This window comes from Dermacentor variabilis, chromosome 4 (genome assembly GCF_050947875.1).
Source record: "Dermacentor variabilis isolate Ectoservices chromosome 4, ASM5094787v1, whole genome shotgun sequence".
NCBI lineage: Eukaryota > Metazoa > Arthropoda > Arachnida > Ixodida > Ixodidae > Dermacentor > Dermacentor variabilis.
This window is the reverse complement of record NC_134571.1, coordinates 34,045,373-34,071,487: the sequence shown is the minus strand read 5'-3', so window position 1 is coordinate 34,071,487 and position 26,115 is coordinate 34,045,373. Positions and strand designations below refer to the sequence as shown.

At 41.5% G+C, this 26,115-nt stretch overlaps 1 protein-coding gene and 1 non-coding gene across 3 annotated transcripts in view; one reads left to right on the top strand and one right to left on the bottom strand.

The window, feature by feature from the left end:
- LOC142578918 (calpain-D-like) overlaps nucleotides 1-23,119 on the top strand; it is a 29,282-nt gene extending 6,163 nt beyond the window's left edge. Inside the window, exons 4-13 of one of the 2 annotated variants that reach the window (XM_075688618.1) lie at nucleotides 4,488-4,690; nucleotides 6,812-6,956; nucleotides 8,556-8,631; nucleotides 8,911-9,036; nucleotides 11,253-11,405; nucleotides 11,893-12,057; nucleotides 13,321-13,663; nucleotides 15,239-15,417; nucleotides 15,822-15,968; nucleotides 19,641-23,119. In XM_075688618.1, the coding sequence (XP_075544733.1) occupies nucleotides 4,488-4,690; nucleotides 6,812-6,956; nucleotides 8,556-8,631; nucleotides 8,911-9,036; nucleotides 11,253-11,405; nucleotides 11,893-12,057; nucleotides 13,321-13,663; nucleotides 15,239-15,417; nucleotides 15,822-15,968; nucleotides 19,641-19,716 (1,613 nt within the window). In that variant the 3' untranslated portion in view covers nucleotides 19,717-23,119. Of the gene's footprint in view, nucleotides 1-4,487; nucleotides 4,691-6,811; nucleotides 6,957-8,555; nucleotides 8,632-8,910; nucleotides 9,037-11,252; nucleotides 11,406-11,892; nucleotides 12,058-13,320; nucleotides 13,664-15,238; nucleotides 15,418-15,821 lie in introns of both variants that reach the window. The other variant, XM_075688619.1, reaches the window with a different exon arrangement.
- TRNAL-CAG (transfer RNA leucine (anticodon CAG)) lies at nucleotides 14,083-14,155 on the bottom strand. Its single transcript has one exon. It is a non-coding gene; the product is annotated as a tRNA-Leu (tRNA).
- Nucleotides 23,120-26,115: the final 2,996 nt, after the last annotated feature.

The window sequence follows — 26,115 nt, the reverse complement described above, 5'->3', positions numbered from 1 at the left end:
CGCGTTCCCCACTGATTTCGTTATTGCGAGGTTCAACTGTATGCTATTTCTAAGAACGCAGACATCCTGTTGTTAAGTGAATGTGGTTTTGACATTCAGTTTGTGCTCCTGGAAGCTGTTTTCTCAATCATCATTCAGTGGCATGACTCTCCCTATATGTTAATTGGCTAAACAAGTGCGATGAAAGAAACTTGTGAGCGAACTTTTTAGCAATTGTACACACCAGAGGTTTGTTAGCACTTATCTTTCCTGCATTCTAATTTTTCAACTTTCAGCTGGTTTCTGGCTTCAGGTCTGGCTTGTGTTTTCAATTTTTTTTCTTGCAGTATGGTGAACAAAATTAAATAAAATTAAATCTTCCCATCAAAATTATGTTCATGTTACATAGTTGAACACATTGCTGGCATCAGCAGTGGAAATGTCTTTACTTCGCTGAATGCCTGCAACTAAATAGAAGCATCACATTGAATGCTATGCCACGCGCTGCGTAAATATAAGTCTCAATTATTGAACTGTAAGTTACCTGAAGTGAAAGGTGTTGCCAAAAGCAATATATCGAGAATATGGCACTTTCTCGGGAACTGTTGCAACCTTAGGACTCTGTGGCCAAGAAAAAGCATTTTCCTCTTCTTAATTTGTACTTCTGTGTTATCTGCTTGCATTTATTGTCTATATAGAACCTGTACCAAGAAATGTGAAGGTTGGTGCTCAAACCCTGAAAGCTTTTTCAAGGACTGGAATTGTCGCATCTGCATCTTCACTTTCTTCAAGACACACTGACCCCATTGAAATGCAATTCTTTGATTAGTCGGCTGTCATTGAGTCAGCTAGACAAAGCAGTTGTCATCAAAGCACTCTTCACTCAGTCATCAGGTTTATGTAGTCATTTATTTATACCAGAAAGAAAGAAAAGCATTTGTTATTACGCCTTTTAAAAATAATTTTGTAACTGAAGTGAACTTCCAATTGGTTATTTGTGAAAAAGTTACAGTAAACAGCATGACCAGCAATGTTTTTGTTTCTTGCACATAAGACATCATTGCATTTATATATTTATTTTACACTCGGTACATACTTAACTTTGGTATAAGCAGTTTCTTGGGGCTCTGTTGCTTTACGAAGATGCAAAATACTGCACAAAGTTGTGGCATATGATGTCAGTTTTAATGATGAATTGTAACAAATACTTGCGGACTTTTGTTGGTTTAATAATTTTATCAGGTGATGTCTCATTGAATATTCAACTTGATAATTCTAAATCAGCAATTCGCATTCACCTGCCCTGTGAAACAGCTTGTCGCAGCTTAGTGTTGGTAGATAGGTTGAACTTACTGAACATGTGAGGCTAGCTTAGCAGGACTCTTTGAGGAATTATCAGACATTGTTTGGGATATTATCGGCCTTAGTGAGATTAGAAGAACTGGTGAGGCTTATACATTGCTAAATAATGGTCATGTCCTCTGCTATAGAGGCCTCCCTGATAAGCAGCAATATAGGGCAGGATTCCTAATTCATAAGGGCATAGCGGGCAACATTGATGAATTCTACAGCATTAATGAGAGGGTCACAGTAGTAGTAATCAAACGTAATGAGAGGTACAGATTAAAGGTAGTACAAGCCTACGCTCCAGCATCCAGTCATGACGATGAGGAAGTAGATCAGTTTTATGAAGATGTTGCATTAGCAATGAAAAAAGTGCAAACTCGGTATACAGTAGTAATGGGCGACTTGAATGCAAAAGTAGGGGAAAAGAAGGTGGGTGAACAGGCAGTTGGCAACTACGGCGTCAATTCTAGAAACACTAGAGGAGAGATGCTGGTAGAATTCGCAGAAGGGAATAAGCTGAGAATAATGAACACCTTTTTGAGGAAGCGTAGCAACAGAAAGTGGACCTGGAAAAGCCTCAATGGGGAAACAAGAAATGAAATTGATTTCATACTTTCTGCCGATACCAGCATAGTGCAGGATGTAGAAGTGATAAGTAGGGTAAAGTGCAGTGATCATAGGTTAGTGAGGGCTAGAATTCACCTCAAATTGAACAGAAAAAGAGTAAAATTGGTCAAGAAGAAACAGGTCAACTTAGAGGCAGCAAGGGTAAAAGGAGACAAATTTAGGCTGGTACTTGCAAACAAATATGCAGCCTTAGAACAGAGAGATGATGATGATGATGACATAGAGGTAATGAATGAAACTGTAACGAGGCTGGCTTCAGAGGCAGCAATTGAAGTGTGAGGCAAAGCACCAAGGCAACCAGTAGGCAAGCTCTCCCAAGTAACAAAGGACCTAATAATGAAACGACAAAGAATGAAAGTGTCCAACTCAAGAGATAAGATAGAATTCGCGGAACTGTCAAAACTGGTCAACAAGGCGAAAATAAGTGATATTCGAAATTATAAGGTGAGAAAGACTGAAGAAGCCATAAGAAATAGACACAGCCTGAAATCAGTGAGAAAGAAACTTGACATAGGACAAACCAAGATGTATGCACTGAAAGATAAGCAGGGTAATAACATCAGCAATCTCAAAGGTATAATAAAAGCAGTGGAAGGATTCTGTACTGACCTGTACAGTACTCGGAGGACTCAGGAGTGCTCGATTCGAAACAATAATGAAAAGGATACAGAAACTCCTCCTACAACTAGAGATGAGGTCAGAAGGGCCTTGCAAGACATGAAACAGGGAAAAGCGGCAGGAGAAGATAGAATAACAGTCGCTTCAATCAAAGATGGAAAAAATATAATGTTAGAAAAACTGGCGGCTATCTATACGAAGTGTCTATAGACTGCAAGGGTCCCAGAAAACTGGAATAATGCAAACATTATGTTAATCCACAAAGAGGGAGACGTTACAGAACTGAAATATTATAGAACCATTAGTTTACTCCCTGTATTATATAAAATATTTACCAAAATAACCGCCAGTAGAATAAGGGCAACACTGAACTTTAGTCAACCAAGGGAACAGGCTGGCTTTAGGAAGGAATACTCTACAATGGATCACATCCATGTCATTAATCAGGTTATCGAGAAATCCGCAGAGTACAATAGGCCTCTCTGTATGGCTTTCTTAGATTACGAAAAAGCATTTGATTCAGTAGAGATCCCAGCAGTCATAGAGGCATTGCGTAATCAAGGAGTACAACAGACTGTTTACGTAAATACCCTGGAAAATATCTACAGAGATTCCACAGCCACCTTAATTCTACACAAATAAAGTAGGAAGATGCCTATAAAGAAAGGGCTCAGACAAGGAGATACAATCTCTCCAATGCTATTCACTGTGTGCTTGGAAGAAGCATTCAAGCTATTAAACTGGGAAGGTTTAGGAGTAAGGATCAACGGCGAATACCTCAGCAAGCTTCTGTTTGCCGATGACATTGTTCTATTCAGCAACACTGTAGACGAGTTACAGCAAATGGTTGCAGACCTCAACAGGGGGGGTGTAAGAGTGGGGTTGAAGATTAATATGCAAAAGATAATGATGAACAACCGGGCAAGGGAACAAGAGTTCAGGATTGCAGGTCAGCCTCTAGACACTGTGAAGGAGTATGTTTACCTAGGTCAGCTAATCACAGGGAACCCTGACCATGAGAAAGAAATTCACAGAAGAATTAAAATGGGTTGGATCATGTACGGCAGACATTGTGAGCTCCTGACTGGAAGCTTACCATTATCATTGAAAAGGAACGTACACAATCAGTGCATTTTACCTGTGCTGACATAGGGGGCGGAGACTTGGAGACTGACAGAGAAGCTTGAGAAAAAGTTAAGGACCGCGTAAAGAGCGAAGAACGAAGAATGTTAGGCATAACTTTAAGAGACAGAAAGAGAGCGGTTTGGATCAGAGAGCAAACAGGTATAGACAATATTCTAATTGACATTAAGAGAAAGAAGTGGTGCTAGACAGGTCATGTAATGCGTAGATTAGATAACCGTTGGACCATTAGGGTGACAGAATAGGTACCAAGAGAAGGGATGTGCAGTAGAGGACTGCAGTAGACTAGGTGGTGTGACGAAATTAGGAAATTTGCGGGTGGTAGTCGTAATCGGTTGGCGCAGGACAGGGGTAATTGGAGATCGCAGGGAGAGGCCTTTGTCCTGCAGTAAATATGACATAAACAACGGCAGCGCCGCCGCCGCTGCCGCCTATGTTATGTCCACTGCAGGACGAGTGCCGCCACCGCCGCCAGCTGAACCAGAGGAGGGTGAATATGGTCGATTCTGTAGTTAAATTTTCTGGTGTTTTATATTCGTGCGTAATTATTAGCTGAAGCTATTTACTGCTTTCATTGTTTTCCTTTTTTCTCCCAAGAGAAACTTTGCTCCATCATGTAGCTTGAGATATGTGTACTGGAACATAGCTGAACAGGCTGATTGTCTAAGTATTTGTGAAATTTCACTCATATCAAGAAAACAAAAGTACTTTAAAGTACTATTGCAGGATTCTTTGCCCCCTTTGTGATGACTATCTGCAATATTGAACCGTAGGCATCCTAGGCAACTGCTGGCTGCTGTCGGCTCTTGCTGTACTGGCCGAGCAGCCAGAGTTGGTGGAGCGTGTCATGGTGACTCGCGCCATCTGCCACCAGGGTGTGTACCAGGTGCGGCTTTGTAAGGACGGTCAGTGGACGACGGTGCTGCTTGATGACCTGCTGCCATGTGATGCCAAGGGCTGCCTCGTTTACTCCCAGGTACTCTTTGCCCCTAGCCTAACTGCTCTGAACTTTGTCAGCTACCATTGGTCATCAAGGTGAACGAATGCTTAAGGGAGCTTCAAAAATGAAGCTGTGCTTTGAAACAAACAGTTAAAAAAGCACATTTTGAACATGGTAAGAAAATGTTGCCGATCTGTAGACAATGTTCCTGTGAACATGGGTGCCAAATGTTATTGCACTCAATGCAGCAGGGAATTTATAATCTCGTATCGAAAATTGCTTGCCCTTTCTTCGTAATGTCATAAGTAGCAGTGTCATAAGCGGGTGTAAGTGGACTCAACAATATAGTCTGTCATTGGCAGATTTCACGACTACGAGAACATTCCTAATATTATCATTACTGTTACCTTGGGGTTGAATAAATAAATAATATATATGTCTGATCTCAAAAAGAGTGAAAAAGTATTTCATATTTGCACTTCCTGTCTCAAGCGACCACTGTCTGCTCAAAATTGCATTTTCTTCTCCACTGCAAGCAGCATTCTCTCTATCCTCTAATATCACTCAGTACACTAATAGTGGTGAAGGTTTCCGTAGTTGTGTTAATTTTGCTTTGTACTCAGTCTTGAGTCGCTACAGCAGTATAGTTACCAATGCGTCATCCCTTTAGTCTGTTGATGGTAGCAATACGGGGATGACTCCCTCCCGCTAAGTTTTGCGAGCCGATGTGTGCGCGCAGGAATGAAAATGTATCTCAGCTGTTGTCTGAAATGCACGCACATACAAGTCAAGGTCCATCGGTGGTGGAGCACTAACAACATGGCGCACGGTCCCACAGTGGTCAAGGCAGCGTACATGGCATAGCATGGCGTGTCAAACGTTCCGAGAGGCATGCATAAAGGGCCAGCTCCGCCAGAAAAAGGGGGAAAAAAACAGCAGCTGCAGCCCAGACCATGCCTAGACAAGCACTTATTGTGCATTTGAGTTGACGAGCGCTGCACATGCCTGAACCTGAAGTAGGGGCCAAAACACATATTGAAGAACAAAAACAAGAGAAAATGTTCAAGCCTATGACACACAGCAACATAACTTTTGGGCAGTGCCTTGCCTCCTTGCCGTTCCTCCTCACGTAGCTTCCAGTGCACTAGTGGAGATGAAAGGAGATAGAAAGCTGCGTAAAGGTGCTATAACAACCTCTAACTCTGCCTGTCATGGTTGTCGCTCAGGATTCGAAAAAATTTTTCAGCAGATTTATGAAGCAATGTATTTCAATAGGGAGACCATTCGATGATTACTTAGATAGGTGTTTCAGGGCACCACTAAGGCACAATTTAACACCGTGGAATGGCTCATTGCAACCATCGCAGCTTCTTATGTTCAGGCTGCTGAAGCAATTTATGTTAGCACTATGCAAACTGCATCTATACACACTTGCTAGGTGTGCACTTTTATGCAGTGCATGCTGTAACACTTACACAATATCATAATAACACAATGAGCGCTGAAAAAGCTGTGCAGACTCCTTAAGAATGGCCTAATTGAGCCTTTGTTCTTGTTAAATCTACGTATAAAGACCACTGTGCTAGGAAAAAGTAATCCCTGTAACATCTTTTAAAAATTTGTCATCTAAGCTGCTTTGCTCACTGACAATGCTCAGAAGTCATCGATAAGTAGAATTTTAATGGTCTCTCTTGTCTTGCTCAGTATGCATTATTGAATTGGAAGTTGAAGGGCAACATTTTCTTACCCATAGTAGAAACCACGAGAATGCTATATCTTTCCCAAAGCAAATGACCCTGCTGATTTCTGTGTACAGCTAGATCACACAAACTTAAAGGAACTACTGTTGTAGTAAACGCATACTATCCAAATAACTGTTGGTATGTACCGCTTATGTTGTGAATTTTGACTGATAAGCAGATTTTGGTTAGCATGATCTTATCACTCTTGACTGAAGACGGCTAGTTATCTTCTTCAGCCACCAGTATATTAGAGTGTGCTGTTGCATGTTAGCCCAACCACATTTCTGAATGCTGTGCTGGCACGAGCCTAAAACACAGGTCCAAGAAAGGGCTTACAAATTTTTCCTGAGCATATTTATGTGACATCCTGCATGTAACAACTTTTTGGTTTTTTTTTTGCTCTGCCATAATCCAGGCTAAACGAAAACAGCTGTGGGTGCCATTGATTGAAAAGGCTGTGGCCAAGCTTCACGGCTGCTATGAGGCACTCGTATCTGGCCGGTGCATCGAGGGGCTGTCAACATTCACCGGAGCACCGTGTGAAAGCGTACCTCTTCAATGTGAGTTTATTAAACAATGCACTAGCTTTATCTGTCATACCGATGTACTGTCTGTTGCAAAAGTGTAAAGCTCATTGCTTTTTTATCAGATTGTGCTTGTTCCCTTGCATTCTCACTGCATCCATTGGCACTTGTCTGCAGTGAAAGCGAGCTTTAAAGTCCTGCCAGCCAATAAAGGCTGGAAACTGCATCTCCACCATATAGGAGCTGGCACATTTCTGCACTGAGAGTAGGGGCCCTTACGCATTCGTAACAGATTGCTCTTAATTTGTCGCTCTTTACATTTTATGTGTGGCAGCTTTCGTGAATCATGAGTAAATGATGTGTATTGTACATGGGAAAAAGACTGAATGAAATTCACTGTGCTGCTGCCAACCAGCCACTTGTTCCATTTTCTGGCTGTGGAAAATGCCTAGTTGCAGATTGTGGAAGTGAACTGATTTGCACATAAAGTAAAATTTTAAAAGTGAAGTTTATTTGTATTGCATGCACTGACGTCAGAGTTGGGACATTGCACTTAAAGCTTGTGGAACTTAACATGCCTGCTTGATGATATTCACTTTTCTGGTGCCCCTGTAATATGGTTTACAGCAAATCTGTTTAGCTCTAGCTCCTGTATGCATCCACCGCATGCGTTCCCTGGGTGGCTTAAGTCCGTATCGGGGACACAGCGCATAGACAGGAATGGAGATGGGTAAAGAAGAGGGCGAAAGAGTGTGGCAACAGCTCTGTAGCAATTGAGAAGGGTAGGGGGAGAGGGGAAAGAGTGTGGCGACAGCGCCTGTGCTTGTGGCCTGATCATCTGTGATTATAACACCATGTGCGTCAGAGGTGCCAGTGGGGCTGCAACAGCGGTTGTGGCAGAGGCACGGAAGGTCAGTGTCAGTGTAGTGTGGTGCTGTATTAAAAAAATTTATGGTTTCATAATGTATTAAACAGCTTCACTGGTAATCCGCCCCCATATGAATGCTGCGGCCCCACAAATTTTTTTAAGGGACAGCGGGAATAAAATGTAGTTGCTGGAAAGATGCGTTATGAAAACTTTCTGAACACGTTTTTAGCATGACGGAAACTGGGCTTCAGAAATGTTGTATCCAGGAAAATGTATTATTGAAGGGCCTACTGTGTATCAGAACTTTATGGCTGTTGTGGTGTGTAATTGCTAAACAGGTAGACAGCAAAGGGTAACACAGGAACATTGTCTTCACAATGTCTTTTAGCATTTACACTAGCAGTATGCATCACCAACTCACCCAGTAATCTGAACTCTTGCAGTTATCATGGGCCATTTCTATTCTTTATTGCCTTCCGCATGTTTAAATTTGGCCTGCCATTCTTCTTTCACTTTGTTGTAGTAACTCTCCTCCAATTTCATTCCGTAAGTAGACAGCGAAATGCTTGCATGTTTCTTCAGGCTCAATTGAGTTTTCAGGGACTGATTTTAATGTCCCTGTTTCAAAAACACAGTTTTTGCTTGTGTAGATCCAATAAATAAATAAATAAATAAAGGCTGGAATGAAAAATGGTTTGTGTGTCATTAGTTCTACTGTTCCTGATGTGAGGTTGATGTAGAAGCTGCTTGTTCAACTTTTGGTTTAGACTCGTCTTCTCCAAATGAAGAAGGCATTGATGAGGATCTGATTTGGGCACAGCTGCTAAGCTCAAGGGCTGCTGGGTGAGTGCAATGACGATGTTAAGCCTGCAATTACCACTCGGTGCATGTGCTTGTTTGTGTACGTGCATGTGTTTATTTATCACATGCAGGGTGCATGTAAAGCCTTTCTCAATGGTTGGTTTCTAAAATAACAAACACTTGAAAGGGTCTTTGGTGTCATTGTCAGCTTGCAACTAGTGGCTTGTCTCCTAAAGGTGTTGAGAAGAATTGAGAGATGGTGAATACAGTGCTGAAAAGGTGGCTTTGTACTAATTCTTGTCTATTTTGCCTTGGACAAAGGTTTCTGATGGGTGCCTCGTGTGGTTCCGGCAACATGCAAGTGAATGACCAGGATTACCATGCAGTGGGACTGCGCCCACGACACGCCTACTCAGTGCTCGACGTCCAAGACGTTGAGGGAGTTAGGTGGGTTGCTCATGACCGTACATGCTGTCTGTAAACATTCTCATTAAGATTCTTGCCATAGCTTATAGCCCTCAAAGTGACCCTTTGGCAATACTGTGAAGTCTACGTATTAATAGCTGTGTCTCAATTTAGTTCCTCTTAGGCATGTTGTTTATGCAGTAGAACCCCGGTAATATGTTCCTGCTACGTATGTTTTCCCATGCTAATGTTCGCAATCGAGAACACAGGAAATGAACCAATAGAGTTACACTAATTTTTTACCGATTTATACGTTCCCAGGAAACACGATTTTTCGGCACCAACATTCGGTACGTCGCCAAACTGTGACCGTATAATATGTTTCCCGGCCGCTAGGTCCCACGTAAACAAAAAAAACACGCAAGGCATGCGCGATTGAGAACAGTTTATAACTGTCCGCCGTGACAGCTTCACCGCAAGACTTGCCTGCCCGTCTCACATGAAAATGCTGGTGTGCACTCAGTTTCTCATTTCTGTAGCGGCAAATCGTCTCCGGGGTCATTGCGTGCTGAATTCACAGCTATCACCACCAATTCTATTGCGATAAGCATCTTCGCCTATCTGTTTCACAGTGTATGGTGCCGTAGGAAGCGTAGCGCACGCTTTTAATCGGCAATAACCAAAACGTGTCGCCGTGCTGCAGACTGCGATCATGTACGTTTTCCGACCACTAGATCCTATGTGAACAAGAAAAGATGCGAGGTGCGTGTGATCGAGAACAGTATATAGCCGCCCGTCTCACGTGAAAACAGCGGCGGGCACAGTTTCTTATTCTGGTACCAAAAAATCACCGCCCAGGTCAGTGCACGCCACATTCACAGCTATCTCTGCCAAACCTACTGCAATAAGCATTTTCACCTATCCGTCTTAGAGCATGTGGTACGTAGTGCCATTGGTAGCGTACTGCACGCTTTTAGTAGACGACGATCAAAACGCGCTGCCGTTCCTTGCTGCAGGCGGCGCAATGTGGGCGTCATGTTTTGTCACGTTTTCCTTCAGGAGCATCCCACGTCACCCACCAGCTCGATTTCATTTTGGTCTCCCGTCGCCCTCTTAAAACACCACACAATAGGAAAACAACAAAACACATCTCAGGCTGCCTGAGCACTACCAGCTCGACATGCGTCAATGTCTCGTGCCGCAACGATCAGCGCGACGCTTCGCGTTTCGTAGATGTCAACAATAGTTGAATCTTTAAAATTTTTTTAGTTACTTCGGTTTGTAAGTTTTCCCAGTTACTACGTCCTTTTTGCATTTTTTTTTTCCAAAATGTATAGACGAGGTTCTACTGTATATATAAGTTGTTGAATTTTGTACATGTTGCTCATTATAATTATGGTACACAAAATATACATCGCTTTCTTTTTCTGCACCATGTGCCCCATTGTACAATAGAAGGGATGTTACACAAAAAGGCTTTCGAATATTTTTGTTGCTGCATATCTCTGCCAATTACCAAACAAGAACATACTAAATGTACAAGCTTTTCAGCTTTCTCTTCCTTGCACAGGTAATAAGCAAAATATTAATGTCTTCTGTGTTTTTTGTTATATTATGTTCAAATGTTAAAAAGAACTCATATTGACAATCGTATGAGACAATTAAAGTAAAACAAAGCAATTAAATAATTATTCACACACTAGGATCACAAAGCTGACATGAGATAAGATTATTGTTCTAAATGTCTAAATTTTTTTTAGTTGTAACATCATTCTGTTTGTGGCTAGGTCAGTGCCTATAGCTGCAGTCAGCTTACTGGGAGCATTCATACAGTGAAACAAATCTTGCCCAGTCAACTCTTACAAAATGACTTAGCTTGATGTATGGTGATGGTCATAATTGAAATCACTTGCATGTATTGGTGCACATTGACTTGAAATGGTGCTGTAGGCATTGACCGTAGCTTTACACAGGTACTGTGCTATCTCAAGGTTCACACTTGTTAATCGCAAAGTTATCAAGCGTGAGAGTGAAAAAGGGTATACTAAAATAGAATAGCTATTGCTGCAACTGCATGGTGGGTTCAAATAAAGCTACGAGAGTACTTCGTCCAGGCAGTTTGGAGAAGGAAGGAACAGAGGGGCACTTCTTAAGACTGTTAATTCTCCTCCAGACCATTAAAGCAATGTGTGTTGAGTGGCTGTTCTGCCTCATGGTATATTTTGATGTGATTTTCAAAGTGGCTTTTCCAATTCCAGGCTGGTGCGCCTTCGAAATCCATGGGGCCACTATTCTTGGAGAGGTGACTGGTCTGACAACTCTCCTCTCTGGACACCTGAAATGCGGGAAGCACTGATGCCTCATGGGGCTGATGATGGTGTATTCTGGATGTCATTCAGCGACGTCCTAAAGTGAGTACAGGAAGTCTCTCTTTATGTTTATGCGGTTTCATAATTAAAAAAAGAACTGCGCATGATACGGTATTAATGCGCTGGTCAGTAACCTTTGCTCTGGAGGTCATTAAGCAAAGTTTGTAGGTTAACAGGAGAGTCACTTTTCATGTTGTGGCTGCTAAGTAAAGGATACATGAGCACTGCAGGTTTGCGCATGGGTCACTCAAGAGTATCCTGAAATATTATCCATTTATGTTTTCTAGCAAGAAAGCCAACCTTGTTAGTCATGCTTTGATGGTCGTGGTGGGGCCTCTTTCATGATGGGCGGGATGGCAGCAGTTGCAGCATGCTGTAGCAGTAGTAGTTTCTTATGTTACTCTCAGGTGTTACTCAGGAGTGGCAGATAGCCGAACTGTTTGCATTTTCAGTGCTGTCGGGTGTAAAAGCTGCCCTTGTGGGCATTACAGGCCATGCTTAGCCACAGCAAATATATTATTTTCAACAGGTTCTTTGATTGCATCGACATCTGCAAAGTTCGGGTCGACTGGAACGAGGTTCGCCTGCAAGGCGTGCTTCCACCGCAGACAGACAAGGACAGCCAAGCTGTCACCCTGCTCACAGTTCTCGAAGGCACTGAAGTAGAGTTTGGCCTTTTTCAGGAAGGCCAGAGGTGAGGTGCTTCTTATTGCAGTGAATAGCTGTTGAGGGTTTATTACATAGTTTTCAGGCTCTCCATGCTTGCATAACAAGTACTGCCACCTTTGAAATTAACCCACTAGACTGAGCCCTGTGGCAAAGTTCACTGCTTGTCTTGGAGAAGCTTCCTGGAATCATATGTGAGCAAGTTATCATTGCTCGAATTTCACTATCAAATCTGCTAGAGGAAAGACATAATATTTTATGCTATATCTCAGCAGAAATTGTCATACGTAATTGGAAGGAGTTTTGTGACATGCTCAAGGGCTTCTGGCTTGACACTTTCCTGCCCACGGAAAAAGCAGCAGTTTTTGGGTAGTCTCGTAAATACTTCTTTTTCCTATCACAGAGCATGCTTGATACTAAAGTGTATAGTACCAAATTGAAAAGGAAGAAATCCTCTTTCCAATGGTATTAGTCCCAAACAACATGTTTATTAAAAAGAATTTGAAAAATAATATCCAATTAAAGATTTAGTACAAAAAAGAAAAGGTTTTATAAGAACGTCATTTTTTCTTTGCACAGAAAAATCTGAAAAAATTTCAGAATATAAATTTTTAATACAAAGTACCCATGCAATATTCCAGCAAACATCACCTTTCCATGTAAAACGTTTCTTGAGCAGTTATGTGCAGTGCGCCAAAAGCTACAGGGCCCTTACAGAAGAACTGGCTAAGCAAGGAAGCTAAGCTGCAACTGGCTGAGCTATACACAATAACTGGCTACATGTCTTGTGGAAGGGGGACTTGCCCATCATTGTATGGCGCTGATTCATCTCTGAACATTCCGTTCAACTGGTGTTGCAGATAGGAGAATTAGCAACAGACAGTTAATGAGCCTTTCTTCTGGTTCTTAACCCTGAGAGGCTGATACAACATGTAGCTTTTGCTTCACTGCACAGAGCTGGTGAGACAAAGCACAGAGCATTAGTCAAAGCCAACATGTATGTGCTTAATTCAAGCATGACATAATTTGTACCAAATTTGTGTGCTTCACTCTGATTGGCTTAGCAGAAGTTGGCTGTACTGACACTTGCCACCATTATTGTTGTTTAATTATTTGTTAAGAGAATTAAGAGTAAAAAGCTAAAAGAAGGACAAGTCAGGGCAATGCATTAAATTATAAGTCTTGGTGTCAGGCTTGGCACTGCAGATTGGAGGCTGTAGAGCCAGTATTTACATGGATTGTGCGTGCAGTGAGTGCAAGTGTTGTATGTTTGTCGTAATATCCCATGCAGGAGTGCTGAACGTTCTCGGCGCTGCCAGTTGGACTTGTGCGTAGTTGTGTTCCGGGCACAGGACCCTGCTGCGGGTCTCGTAGGCCCGCTGGTGAAGCACTCCAAACGACAGGTTCGCAGCTTTGTCGGCTGCAACGCAGTGCTTGACCCAGGTTCCTACATGGTCGTCTGTCTTGCCTTCAACCACTGGCACACAAGCCTCACGAAGATCGACCAGTACCCAAAGTTCCTGCTAGCCATTCACAGCTCCAAGCGGCTGCTGGTCGAGACGGTCATTCCGCATGCCAACGTGCTGGCCGATGCCATAATCAATCTGACTGTAGCCAAGGGAAGGAGACACGAGGTGCATAGGCTGCCATTCCTTTTCATTTTAAATGCAGTAGCATTCATAAACATAGCCCTTTGCCTTAAGAGAAGCTGTGTTTCATGCAGAGGATGCTCGCAATAATGCTTCCATGAGTTCGTTGTATTCGTTGTACCCCTAGCCTTGTACATACCAGCTCCTAAGCAAGCTACATTCGTACTGCTTTTCTTTTGGCAAGGTGAGGTTTGGTCAACTTGACCATGTTTAGTAGTATGACAACATGAAACTAATAAACGAGAAGAAAGGGGATTAACTGAGGGGCCTGATTTTTATTAGTCATATCATAAGAAGCCAACAGACACTGACACCAAGGACAACAAAGGGGAAATTACTTGTGCCTAATAAATGAAATGAAGAAACAATAAATAATGGAAATGAAAGTGGAGGAGAAAACAACTTGCCGCAGGTGGGGAACAATCCCACAACCTTCGCATTCTGCGTGCGATGCTCTACCAATTGAACTACCGCGGCGCTGTTTCGCCATCCACTTTCTTGGGTATTTATGTTTCCTAGTAGAACCCTGGGAGTGTTAGCCAGCGCCACCACTCACAGACCTATGAAGCTAAGTGGGACATGAAACTAAGTGGGACAAAACTAAATATGTGCTCTCTGTGCTGACACAGACAAGTGCTGCTTGGGAACAGCGCTTGTTCATGTCATAATGTCTGTTTAGGTCCCTGTTAGTTAGGCACGGTTATGTCACCTGTTCAGTGTTCTTTTGTGGCGCAGAAAAATTAATGCCATAAACCAAGGATGCCTGTTCCAAACTTCAAATAAAAATGAACCTTACAGATTATTTTCTTTAGTGCTTCTTAGTTACTAACAAAATGTGCCTAGAATTATGTGATGTTCACATTGAACAGGCCAGTCTATGTGAATAGGCATTTTGGCCAGCATTTGCACAGAGTGCTGTAAGCCGAAGACACCTTTTATGTCTTTATACAAAATAGCATAAACACAACTTCACAGTTCTTTTCTGCTGAAGGTCCCATGAAATCACTCTACTGTGCAGTAAGTTCCAATGGATGAAATATATTTACATGCAAGTTCCTCTGCTCAAGAAGACCGCGCTGTGAAAAAATGGGTGAACAAACTAGTCAACAATTATTCCTTGTTAAAATTTTGACTATGAGATGGCACTTTGTGCAAATAAATTATGATTGCACCAATACTTCGAAAGATTTAGTGTGCCCGGCTTTCCGGTAAACACAAATGAACTGGGTGTTTTACCAAATGAGCGGGGGCGCAATCGTGAAAGGCCTGCACTGTGTGTGCCCACTTGGTGGTGCAGAGCTCGACCAGACAAACACGGAGCTAATATTGCTCTAACCAAGTGTATTTTACCTTTCTGCTGGTCTCGATTTTCGGCAGCAACACGATTACACCACTGCTAAAAATTCGCCAGAATACTGGACGCACTAATACTCTCTATTTTGTGTGCAAGCTGTATGTGGCATCCAATTTGCTTGAGGACTGCCATGTGTGGTTTTGCGAATGGTTGTTTGATGACTTGTTTCATTTTGTGTTTATGTATGTGTGCATATGTACTTCCAGGGGCGTGAGGGCATGACTGCGTACTACCTGACGAAAGGCTGGGCTGGCCTCGTGGTGGTTGTGGAGAACCGGTTACCTGACCGCTTTGTCCAAGTTATCTGCGACTGCTCTGAGAGTGTCAATGTGGTTTCCACCAGAGCAACCCTCAGGACTGTCGACAGCATTCCACCGCTACATAGGTGAGCCTTATATGGGCTTTACGAATGTGTAAATGTGCTTAAGAGATGTAGACAATAGAAAGGAACGTGTGTCTAGACTTTTGTGTTGTCCACATCTGTTATAATCACATTCACGCACTTGTAAGGCTCAATAACTCACCCAACTAGTTGTGTTATATAAGCTAATTAGCCCATCATTTGCAGCAGGTATCATAAACATGCAGTCAATGTGTCTTTTCTATCATGTGGTAACATTCTCAACCTTGCAAGTTTTAACTATTTGCATACACTATAAATGTATACTGTATAGCAATTTTTCAAATTGGAAGCTTAACAAGATATTCTACTTGCATTCAAGATTTCGAATATTTGCACATAGCTTAAGTTATTACACCGCAGTGATACACTGTCTACTCTATGTGCAGGCAAGTTATTATCGTCCTCACTCAACTCGAAGGCAGTGGCGGCTTCTCTATTGCTCATCGCCTGACTCATCGGGTGTCCTTCACGGGCGGCCTGCACGACTGGGGACCCTCGGCGACCAATCATGTGCCGCCAATCGACCGCAAGGTGTATGGGCTGCACACTCCAAGGCCTCTCTGATTGTCTAATCTGAAGAGGGCCGCCTTAAATTTGGGAGACTTTCACTGGTGTTGTACATTTAAAAGTTCTTGCATGCATTTGAAGCATGTGCAGATGCTGCGGTTGGCTACAGCCTCGAGAGGTCTCTACAATTTGTGCAAACTGCCTATTGCTTTTGGATGGAAAAAGCACGTAGTCGCATTCTCGCAAGGCGGGATGCTAGGGACTGTGTGAGACTGCAGATGTGCAGTGCATTCATAAGCATGCCTTTTTTACTTCTTTAAAGGTAAAACATGTAGCCGCAGAGATCACTTTATGCGCTTGATTTCAAAAGGCGCACCTTCAACAATGAAATCTATCTTAGCGCCTCTTCTATAAGGAAAAGCACGCACACACAGGATAGCATTTCTTTAGCAGTAATGAAAAACACACAGTCACATCCCAGATCACTGCAGAGAACATGTAAATGTTTGTGTTTTCATGGTACGCATTTAGAAAAGTAAAAATGAACAACAGGTATAGATAACATTTGTAAAAGTGTCAGCCAGAATGTATCTAGTCTAGTCTGACACCCATTCTACCTTCGTTTTGAAGGTTAGGAGCCTGGAAGAAAGAAGGCTTGTGGCAGCCTTCATGGCTTGCAGGTTAGTATGGCGTACACTTAAAGATGTTGCACCTTTTATGGCGTAATTTCTACTCGCAACAATAGCTGAAGTCATCCATTCGGTTACTTCTTTCCTCCAATGCCTCATGTCTGGTGTTTTCTGTTGGGAACACAGTGGACACACATAACATTCCCAACAGTACAGTAATTAGTGCATGTCATTAGAGAAAGAAAGTGCCCACAAGCACCATGATGATTGTCATTGGTGGAAAAAAAATCAAACTGTAAAGGGAGCAACATTTTTTTATGGTGCAGGAGAAGTCATTGCCCACACTCGTGAAGCACAAACCCACTGCCCTTTAATTACCGAAGTCAGAGGCAATTCAGTGGTGTTTGTCCCAGTGCCACTAAAATCTATAGACTCGGGCACAATTGTTTAGCCTGTTATTCCGAGGTTATTATAGAACACGTGAGCTTCAATTGGTATTCGGCTCTTCTCCTACTGCACATTTCACTTTCATAGTGGAGGGATTGTCCTAACCCTGGTGCAGCCACCTCTGAATGGCTTCGAGTTAGACACGCATGTGTTGAGGATCTTGCGCAAAAACAGCTGGTACATCTAGAATGGAAAAATGTTTCTTTCCATTAGTGGACAGTTGTTTCTTATAGTGTGGTGTGGGAGTTTTCTAGCTTTAATGGGTGTGAGAAAGGAGTGCGATTGTTTGTCAACCATGCCCGCATTCATGCTCTATTTTTGTGGCAAGTCTGGTTTGCAAGCTGTATCATTGACTTGCTTATGTTGGAAAGGCTAGCTTTAACAATGCCATAGGGTCTATGTGTAGTCACATAGTGTAGGGCACTGAAATTGACTGTGCCACTCTGAGCTCTAAACGTTCAGGTGAATTTGTGTGCATTGCATCCAAAGTGAAAGTTTCTTTACTGGTCTTTAGGGTGTATTAGTGTAGCGAAGGTCAGACCAGTGTTGACATGTATCAGAATACTGATAGGCATAGAAGCAAACAGCAGTGCCCGTGGTATCATCTTGTAACATGCCGTTTAACTGAAGTGCACAGAGCCTTTGATTGAAATTACCAGTTGTCTCTACTAATCTTGTGGCATAAGTGCTCTGATGTAATCATTGTGACTGCCAACATTCCCGACTTCCCTGCAAAGTTTACAAATTTGGGTACGCTTTACAATTTTACTGTCGCATCAAGGTTTATGAAAAATAAATTTTGTTAAAGAAAAAGTTTCGCTCGTTGGTCTCTGACCCTACTGTTAGAAGTCTTCTGAGAATTAAAGAATGCGAGATGGATACTACTTGCTTTGAGCAATTTTATACAGGTGCAAATTTATCCTGAAGCAAGGGAAATTGCCAACAGCAAAGCCACTTAATCACACCACTGTGATCTAAAGACAAAATGTGTTACTTCTCAATTGCTGCTGTTCTAACATTGCTGCTGCTGCTTGTGCACTGCATCTAAAGCTAAATCATTGTTAAAGTATCTATATGTTCGACATAAATTGTGTGCTTACTGCAAACTTTAAAAAAAAGTGTCCTATTCTGTCCTTACCCCCCCCCCCCCCCCTTCTTCTATGTGTCGTGTCAACTTTTACAAATTTAATGTTCATTGGTTGGCAGGTGTGGTACTCTGACATACTTCTTTAAAAGAGAAGAGTCGTGGAATGCAAAATGTTGCTAATGCATCATCGTTGATTGCGATGCAAGAAGATCTTACCATTAGCACTGCTGCTCTTATATATGTCTTCCAGTATTCTGGTACACATCTACACTAGCATGTCTCTGCTATGCTAAAGCTCTCTCTTTGCTTTCGGAAGAGAGGCTAGAACAAGGGTTTAGGCTTCTGTCAGTATGCTGCCTCACGTTTTCTGTAACAGTGCAACCCCTTCATCTACAAGGTGTTATATTTTTTCTAGTTACATTGTAATTTATATTTATGCTTTATATGTTGTTAACTTATTACCTCTCTCCCCTTTTTCTTCTTTACTGAATTGTGTGAAGCAACATTCCACACTCTGCAGAAGCATTTGCATAATTTAGTGCACTAAACTGTTTACATGCACAAACGCATGTCAGACGCGTGGACATTTAAAAACTTATCAAATTTCGATATCCTGCCCTTCGATTAGGAAAAGAAAGCATCATGAAGTCATTGTTCTGCATCTCTCTCTCTCTCTCTCTCTCTCTCTCTAATATTTATGTTTGTTGTGGACAGAAAACGCAACAAGGCAAAGTTATTAGGGGTATTTCTCAGATTTTATTTGGTGTAGATGTTACTACTTACCATTCTAGTTCAGTTTTAAAGAATACTCACTGCTCAAGTCACGGCATGCTTTTTAGGTATTATATATATTTGTTGAATTTCGTTTCAGGTATTTAAGAGTATACGTATTCTATATGTTTGATCCGCGCTACTATTTTCATTGTAATGGATGTCCTAAACTAATGCAACACAATGTGAATGTGCTTTGTGCCCTCATTCTCATGCTGTTATTGCAGGGACGCTGCCTAGTAAGAAAAGCCATTAGGTCTGCCAACAGAACTGATTGAAAGATTTCGTGCTGGCTTTCCTCATTAAAAAAAAAAAAGAAATAAGAGAGAGAATTAGAAATAGTGGTGATGCAAGCATATCTTCATGCCACATTTAATCTCATTTTTGCTTTGAACTAATTAGTAATCTGCTAACTAGAACTCGCTTTTAAGGTATGTGATGCTATCACCTAAACCCACAGTATTACTTCAGTCACTTGTGTAATTAATTGTTCTGTGAACATGTTTCAGTGTTCCTGTAAACAAAACACAAGTCTGTTCTGGTTAATTGCTTCGTAGGTTTTATGGCCTTGAGGCCATGTAAACATGGACAGGTTGTTAGTGCAATAATTATATTTTGAGTGCGATTTTGCTTTTTGTTGCTGCGAGATCCAAAGATTAGTCAATAATGTGTTCTTTCTTTCTTCCTTTCTTATCATTATTATTTCTTTTTTAGAGTTAAAAACTGTGACAAAATTATTTTTATGTGTTCGTTACTTTGCCCAGGAGAAATTGTTCAAACATAACCTACTGGTTCAAGTGGATCACAGGCCTATTTCTGTTTGCTACTCATCAGAAGTGAGCAATCAACAAGAGCCAACTGAAGTGGCTAATGAACTGGCCCACCTGGTTACTCAATTTTCACGTGTATCATGTTGAACAATGTGAAATGTATCGTGTCATTACTCTCAAAGGCAGAGGCCAGATTTAAACATGCTTTGTTTATAGTAACCACTTCTTTTTTTTTTTTTTTTTTGAACAAGTGTGTAGCTTTCTTGAGCTTCATTACATAGTCAGTCATTTTATTTTCTAATAGTCAACCTGTTACTGCAATATTAACGAAAATATTATTATAAACAATAATTTATCAGTGTAAAGTGATTCAGTACTTGTATTTAGTGTCCCTTTAAGCTTTAAGCTGCATTTCGTGCAGGAAAATTCTAGTTCATAGCAGTGTATAAAAACTACAAGCTGATCTAGTCTCTTTGCTTACGCCAGTTCCAAAGCAAACGTCGAAAAGTATGCTACAATATTTGTTTTCGTTTGGTTCCTTTCTGATCCTACCATATTTTTCTGATGCTACCATACCATATACCAGGCCAAGAAACACTTCTCAGTCTAATAAACTATGTAAGTAGTAATGTGTTGCTTCCCTAACAGTTTTTGCTTGCAAATAAGCAAGACAGTTACAACTCTGGCTGCTCCACATGTCTCCAAGGAGACAACTTTCTGATGTTGTATTTCATTAAAGAAGCCCACACAGAAATTGTAGATGCATGGCATTTAAGACATTGTTCTGTTGACCGATCGCTGAGGTCATTTAATGTATGGCTGCAGAACCACCATCGATCACTAGTGCAGTGGATGCTTCTTGTTATAATTGAACCAGTTTGTACTTTTCCACTGGTTGAACTAATCAGACTATAATCCACCAAGATTGTCTTAACAAGGACGGGAATGGGGACAAGTTCCGTGATGATCGGCGTAGGAAAAGCATCACTAGAGTCGGTGATAAAGAGTGAAAGTAATTAGTTTGGTATAGAATTAAGTGAAGTCATTTATTTGTTTTGGCTCTCAATATAGATATATTATTTTCATAAGAACTTCAGTTTGGCCTAGTTGGTGTTCACAGCATATCATATTGACCGCAAATAAAGATGGGGACAGCAGAAAAGAATACAAAAATGACACCGCCGTGTCGTTTTTGCATTCTCTTCTGCTGTCCTTGTGTTTATTTGCGGTCAATATGATATGTATATTGTTTTCACTCTGACAAAGTGTTTGGTGGCAAAATTCTGCCATAATAATAAATTAGCAACTGACAGCTGGTTTTCAAAACCATCAGAAATGTCCTTGGTCAAACCATTTTGGAGAAAACATCAAATGGCGCTTGTCTGTGTGCGAGATGATCTCAGTTTCTTTTCACAGCAGATTGAATTGCTGCAAAATGTGGCTGTTGCAGATTTTCCTACCTATGTTTGTATCTCATGCTCCGATACCTCAAAGTGTTGTGAAAACATGAAACTCATTTACAAGAAAACTGTGCTCTCTATCTCTCTCGTGTGAGCACATGATAGCTTTTAGTTTGCTGCCACTTATTCCACATTATAATATTGAAATAAAAGTAACTTCTTACTAGATTGTTGTGATGTTTTACATGTAGGCATAAATATTAACGCTGGCATGCATGGCTGACTGCATTACAGCAGTTCTATTGCAAATATGCATAGCAGGCAGCTACAGTGCAGGCAACAAAGCCATGTCCTTTAACTAATTTAAATTTAAAATTGATAGTCTTATATTTGTTTAGCATAGGAATTAACATGACACAGAAGTCTGCCTCTGGACTGTTAGTTGTGCATTGCGAACATCCTGTGCATTTTATTTTAACAGCCGGAAACTATTAGGGGAGACAAATTTTACTGCCTGTGTGTATGGTTTTTAGGTTACACACATTTTTAAATGATTACTTGTGGAAACACATTATTTCCAGAGCTCCACCAGTCCAACTAAATTACTTGAGCAGATTAACATTACTTGCTCAGTTGATCACAATGATCAGTTACTGATTAAAATATGTTCACTAATAAACTTTTTAATTGCATCAGGGCACGTGTTGCAGTAGCAGAATTGAAACGAAAATATTATGCCACAGTTCAATAGGTTCTACTATACACAATTACTTCTAGGATGCTTTGACTGTAATGCAAATTGCTCAACTGTGTCAGCTATCACACACTTGGCTGTGGCAAGATTACTTTGTTGGACAATGTTTTGGTACAAGCTTTGGCTTAGAAAACAAGTGCACACTTAAAATGATTTCTGTGTACACACGGGCTTCTTTCGGAAAGTGGCTTCATGAGAGGTATATTGTGGAATTTTTATCGCCTATTGTAATTCTTTGAGGAATTTTCTCAAACTAGCGTTCAGAATCTTTGTATATTGTGAATTTCTTCTCAGCTGTTCTTTGCTGGCAAAGGTGTTTGAGCTTACTTCATGTTCATGATCTTATGTATTTTACAATATTTATTATAAGCCTGGGTTGTTTCCTGTTTATAAACAAAGCCCTGCATCGTCAGGAACAAAAACATATGGACGTGTTTGGGGAGCCTAGTTACCAGTGATAGGCACAAATGACCTTCGTGAAGCCACTATAGTGAAACATGTGCCAGTGATCTGTGTCATGTAACATGATTGAACGTTTGTAGAAATATAACCACTTGCGCCACTGGATTTTCAACAGGTGCAGTTTGTCAATGGTGTGCAAACGTTTTGTGATACAACTTAGAGCTGCTACTCAACTTATTGACTCCGACTTGCAATCTGTAAATAAGTTTCAGCATTTGTATACTCAGTCGAAAGCAGAGTTTTTAAGATTTACTTGCTGCATGTGACAACAGTCACCGAGCATGTCTCGTGCAGTCTGTGTTTTTTGCTTTCGCAAGCAAAGGAACACAATATTGAAATATGTGCAGAGTGTGTTCATTTCAAGGTAGTGCCGTTTTCATCACCCATGTAGAAGATCCATGTGGAAACCTTATTTCTTTAGCAATGACAGTGATGTTTTTCACTGCACTGCCTATAGGCTTGGTTCGTGTGTAGCTTTTGCATGCAGTGGCTTTCATATATCATTGGTGTTACAAAAGTGCTTCTTCTACGAAGAAAAAGAAAAGGCTTTCGCAACATTCCAATTAAATTTTTGCTTATGCTGCATAAGAACACTCGAAGTGTTATCAAAGCTCGTACTTTACCTGCGTGGTGACATGGAATTCAGGCTGTCCAGCCTGTATGACTTAAAACTAGCTTTTTGCTGTGTCATCGCTCTTGTTTTTTCATTTGTATGAAAGTGTTTGTGTATGCAATGAGTCATGCCCAGTGTCAGTCATTGAAATCTATATTAAAAAAAACTGCATACGTGCGAGCTGCCATTATCTGTTGCCACTCCTTCATTCTGTTCTTGTCAAATAGAAAGTGATAGGATGTCAGTTCCAGTTCCTTTGATTAATTTGACACAGTGCCCACAGCACTAAAGATGACAGTACAGCCAACAGAGGGGTTGAAAACGGCTGTTTACTTCTGTGCATCGTTATCTGCTGCCTGCCAAGCAGTAGGCATGATGCACAGGTGGGGACATCCCATAGAACACAGTTCACATAAGTGCTCCCACTTGTCTTAGACCAAAGCAGGCTAAGACAGTGGTGGAACGCTGCAGGCAGTTTCTAGTGAGAACAGTGTTAAAAATGTGGGCTCTCGAAAGCACTCTTGGCAACAAAGGAACAACAACACACAGTAAGAAACAAAAGCCTCTATACAATGCCAGCTAGCAGAACTGCAATCAAGAAACGGAACACGCTGAGGCACCAAGGTTTGACTCTCTGCACAAGGTTACCAAGCAAATACTGTTTGTCCATACCAGACACCAACGCCCAAGTCATTTGCTTGTTGGACACTGGTGTGTTCAAGCAATCGGGAAGGCCTCCATGGGACAGTCCCGGGGAGTACAGCAAGTGCACGGTCAGTTGCATGGTTGGCGCCGTCTCCAAGCCGAAGAAGGAAACAAATTCCCCTTGCACCTGAGTATCTATGCCATCAGGTGGCACTCGCATCAGAACATTTTTGCCGTCTCTCATCGTACTGTGTGGCTAACACCAACTCCTTCTGCTGCACGTGTAATGTAGAGAAACCAGATTCCAGGAGACATGAGCCATGCGGGCAAGACATCTGAGGACGTGCAAGAGTCGTAACGTCCCCGCAAAACAGACTATGCCATATTCTTGTACACTCTTATATGAGACGTGTGCAGCATACCATGCCTGCTAAGGAACTCGAAGCAAGACACACATGCATAGGGCCAGCCAGTCAAGTATGCAGTATGCTCCTTTTTCCTGCCTGTGGTAGGTTTTATTGCAGAGAAACAAGAATTTCGGGATATGAAATCAAATGAATTATACCTGTACTATTGACTTCAGGAAGATTGTACTTGGGCACAATTCACTACTCGCACCCTGCCCTTCATGGGCAGCGCTAAGTTTTTTTGTTGGATAAAGGGCCATTCCGTAATTCTCCATTTTCAAAAGGGCTGAGGAAAAGTAAATATAGGATATGTCATTGTATTGCTCATGGTTATGCCTTTCCAGAATCTCTTTGCAATAAGTGAATTGGTTTAAATGTGTGTAGCTGCAAATATGAATGTTCAGGAGTTCAAATTCCCCTTGAAGGAGGCAAATGACACTATTCAGAATGCAAGCATACAAACAACTCAAGCAAGCTCCACTGGTGGTACACATTCCTGGTTTAGCACAGGCACCATGAAATTTATATTAATTTCTGGGCACTTCTGCTTGTAATGTGTCAACGACCACCAAACTGCAAAAGCCCAATTTTCACTTATATTCTCACTATTTTGCTTGAACCACTTAACCTTGCTTTCTTCAATTCTTGGTACGTGCTGATCCTTCGTTCCCGAGAGTTAGCATAGTGCATGTTCAGCCCTTTTGAAAATGGAGAATTATGGAATGGCCCTTTATCCAACAAAAATATACTTAGTGCTGCCCTTGAAGGGCAGGATGCGAGCACTGAATTGGACCCAAGTACAGTCTTTGTGGAGTCATTGGTACAGGTATATTTCATTTGATTTCCTATCTTGAAATTCTTGTTCCTCTGCAATGAAATCTACCACAGGTGGGAAGAAGGAGCAGAGAAAAAAAGAAAAGAAAACGTATCTCTCAAGATCTGAAACTGCATCCACTGCATATATATAGAGGCAAGTGCACTATCTTATGGTTGCACCAGCTTTTAATAAGCATTATTTTCATATACAAAATTTATTGCAGTGAGCGAAATATTGTGCATGACAGTTAAAAGGGCACCATCCAAAGATGTCACAGCTAACTGCGCATTTCAAAGCACATGTGCTTCCCATAATGCCAGGCTCGGCCTATCTGAATCGACTGAAGAAGTGCACGACGCCAGGTGATGGCAGGCAGGAAATTTGGGGAAGCTGAGGGCAGTAGGCATTTGGTGATGTGTTCACACACACCTCCTCGCCCCCAGAGCCGCCGCTACCCTCCTTCCTTTTCACACTAGCTGCAGGTTTAAGAGGAAGCTTTAGCTCGGGTGCTCCTATCTAAATACATGTAAAAGGAGAATTCGTATTTCTCGGCCACTACTTCACCAAATTTGACGAGGTTTTTTGCATTTAAAAGAAAACTTTAAATCTAGTGACTGTTCATTTCGAATGTTTCATTTCGGTCGTCAATTTTTTATTAAAAGTTGTCAAAAATCACAAAGTTTCAGGAAACTATCAAGTTTACAGCTCAACTCAGCAATGAAAAGTGATATCATGATTCTGTGAATTGCATCTAAAGCGTACAAAATTGATATATTTCACATGAATCTAAAAAAAAGTTTACTAATATGGAAATACAGCTTTTGCAGAACCCATAGTACACAACGAATTTGTCCGCTTTGAATGATCTAATGGATGCCGTTTACGGAACCGCGATACCTGTTCTTCATGCAGAGCTAGTAATTTGTAAACTTCGTGCTTCTATATTTATTTCGAACTTTCGAATATTTGAATATCGTTTTAACAGAATTCTGGCCCGAAATCGAAATTCCGCTTCCAACAGTCACTAGAATTTAACTTTCTCTCTCAAATGCAACAAATTTCATTAAAATCAGCCCAAGGGTTATCTCAGAAAAGCGTTACTGCGTTTCACATGTATTTGAATAGGCCGCATCGGAGTTGGGCCCACAGCCTGCTCCAATCCAACCCCCAGGACTCGACTCGACACGACATGAATGCTTGTGCCATGTCTTGCGCCGCACAGCCATCCTGGACCTCTTTCATAAAATTCATTCGTGAAAGTTCAAGCTCGCATCAAAGCCTAGAGTTTTTTTTTTATGTGTTTGGAGGCTACGCAGCATATAGCTCAGCTTGCAAGGCACTGGGGCGGGGACGGCGCCAGGTGGCCAGGTG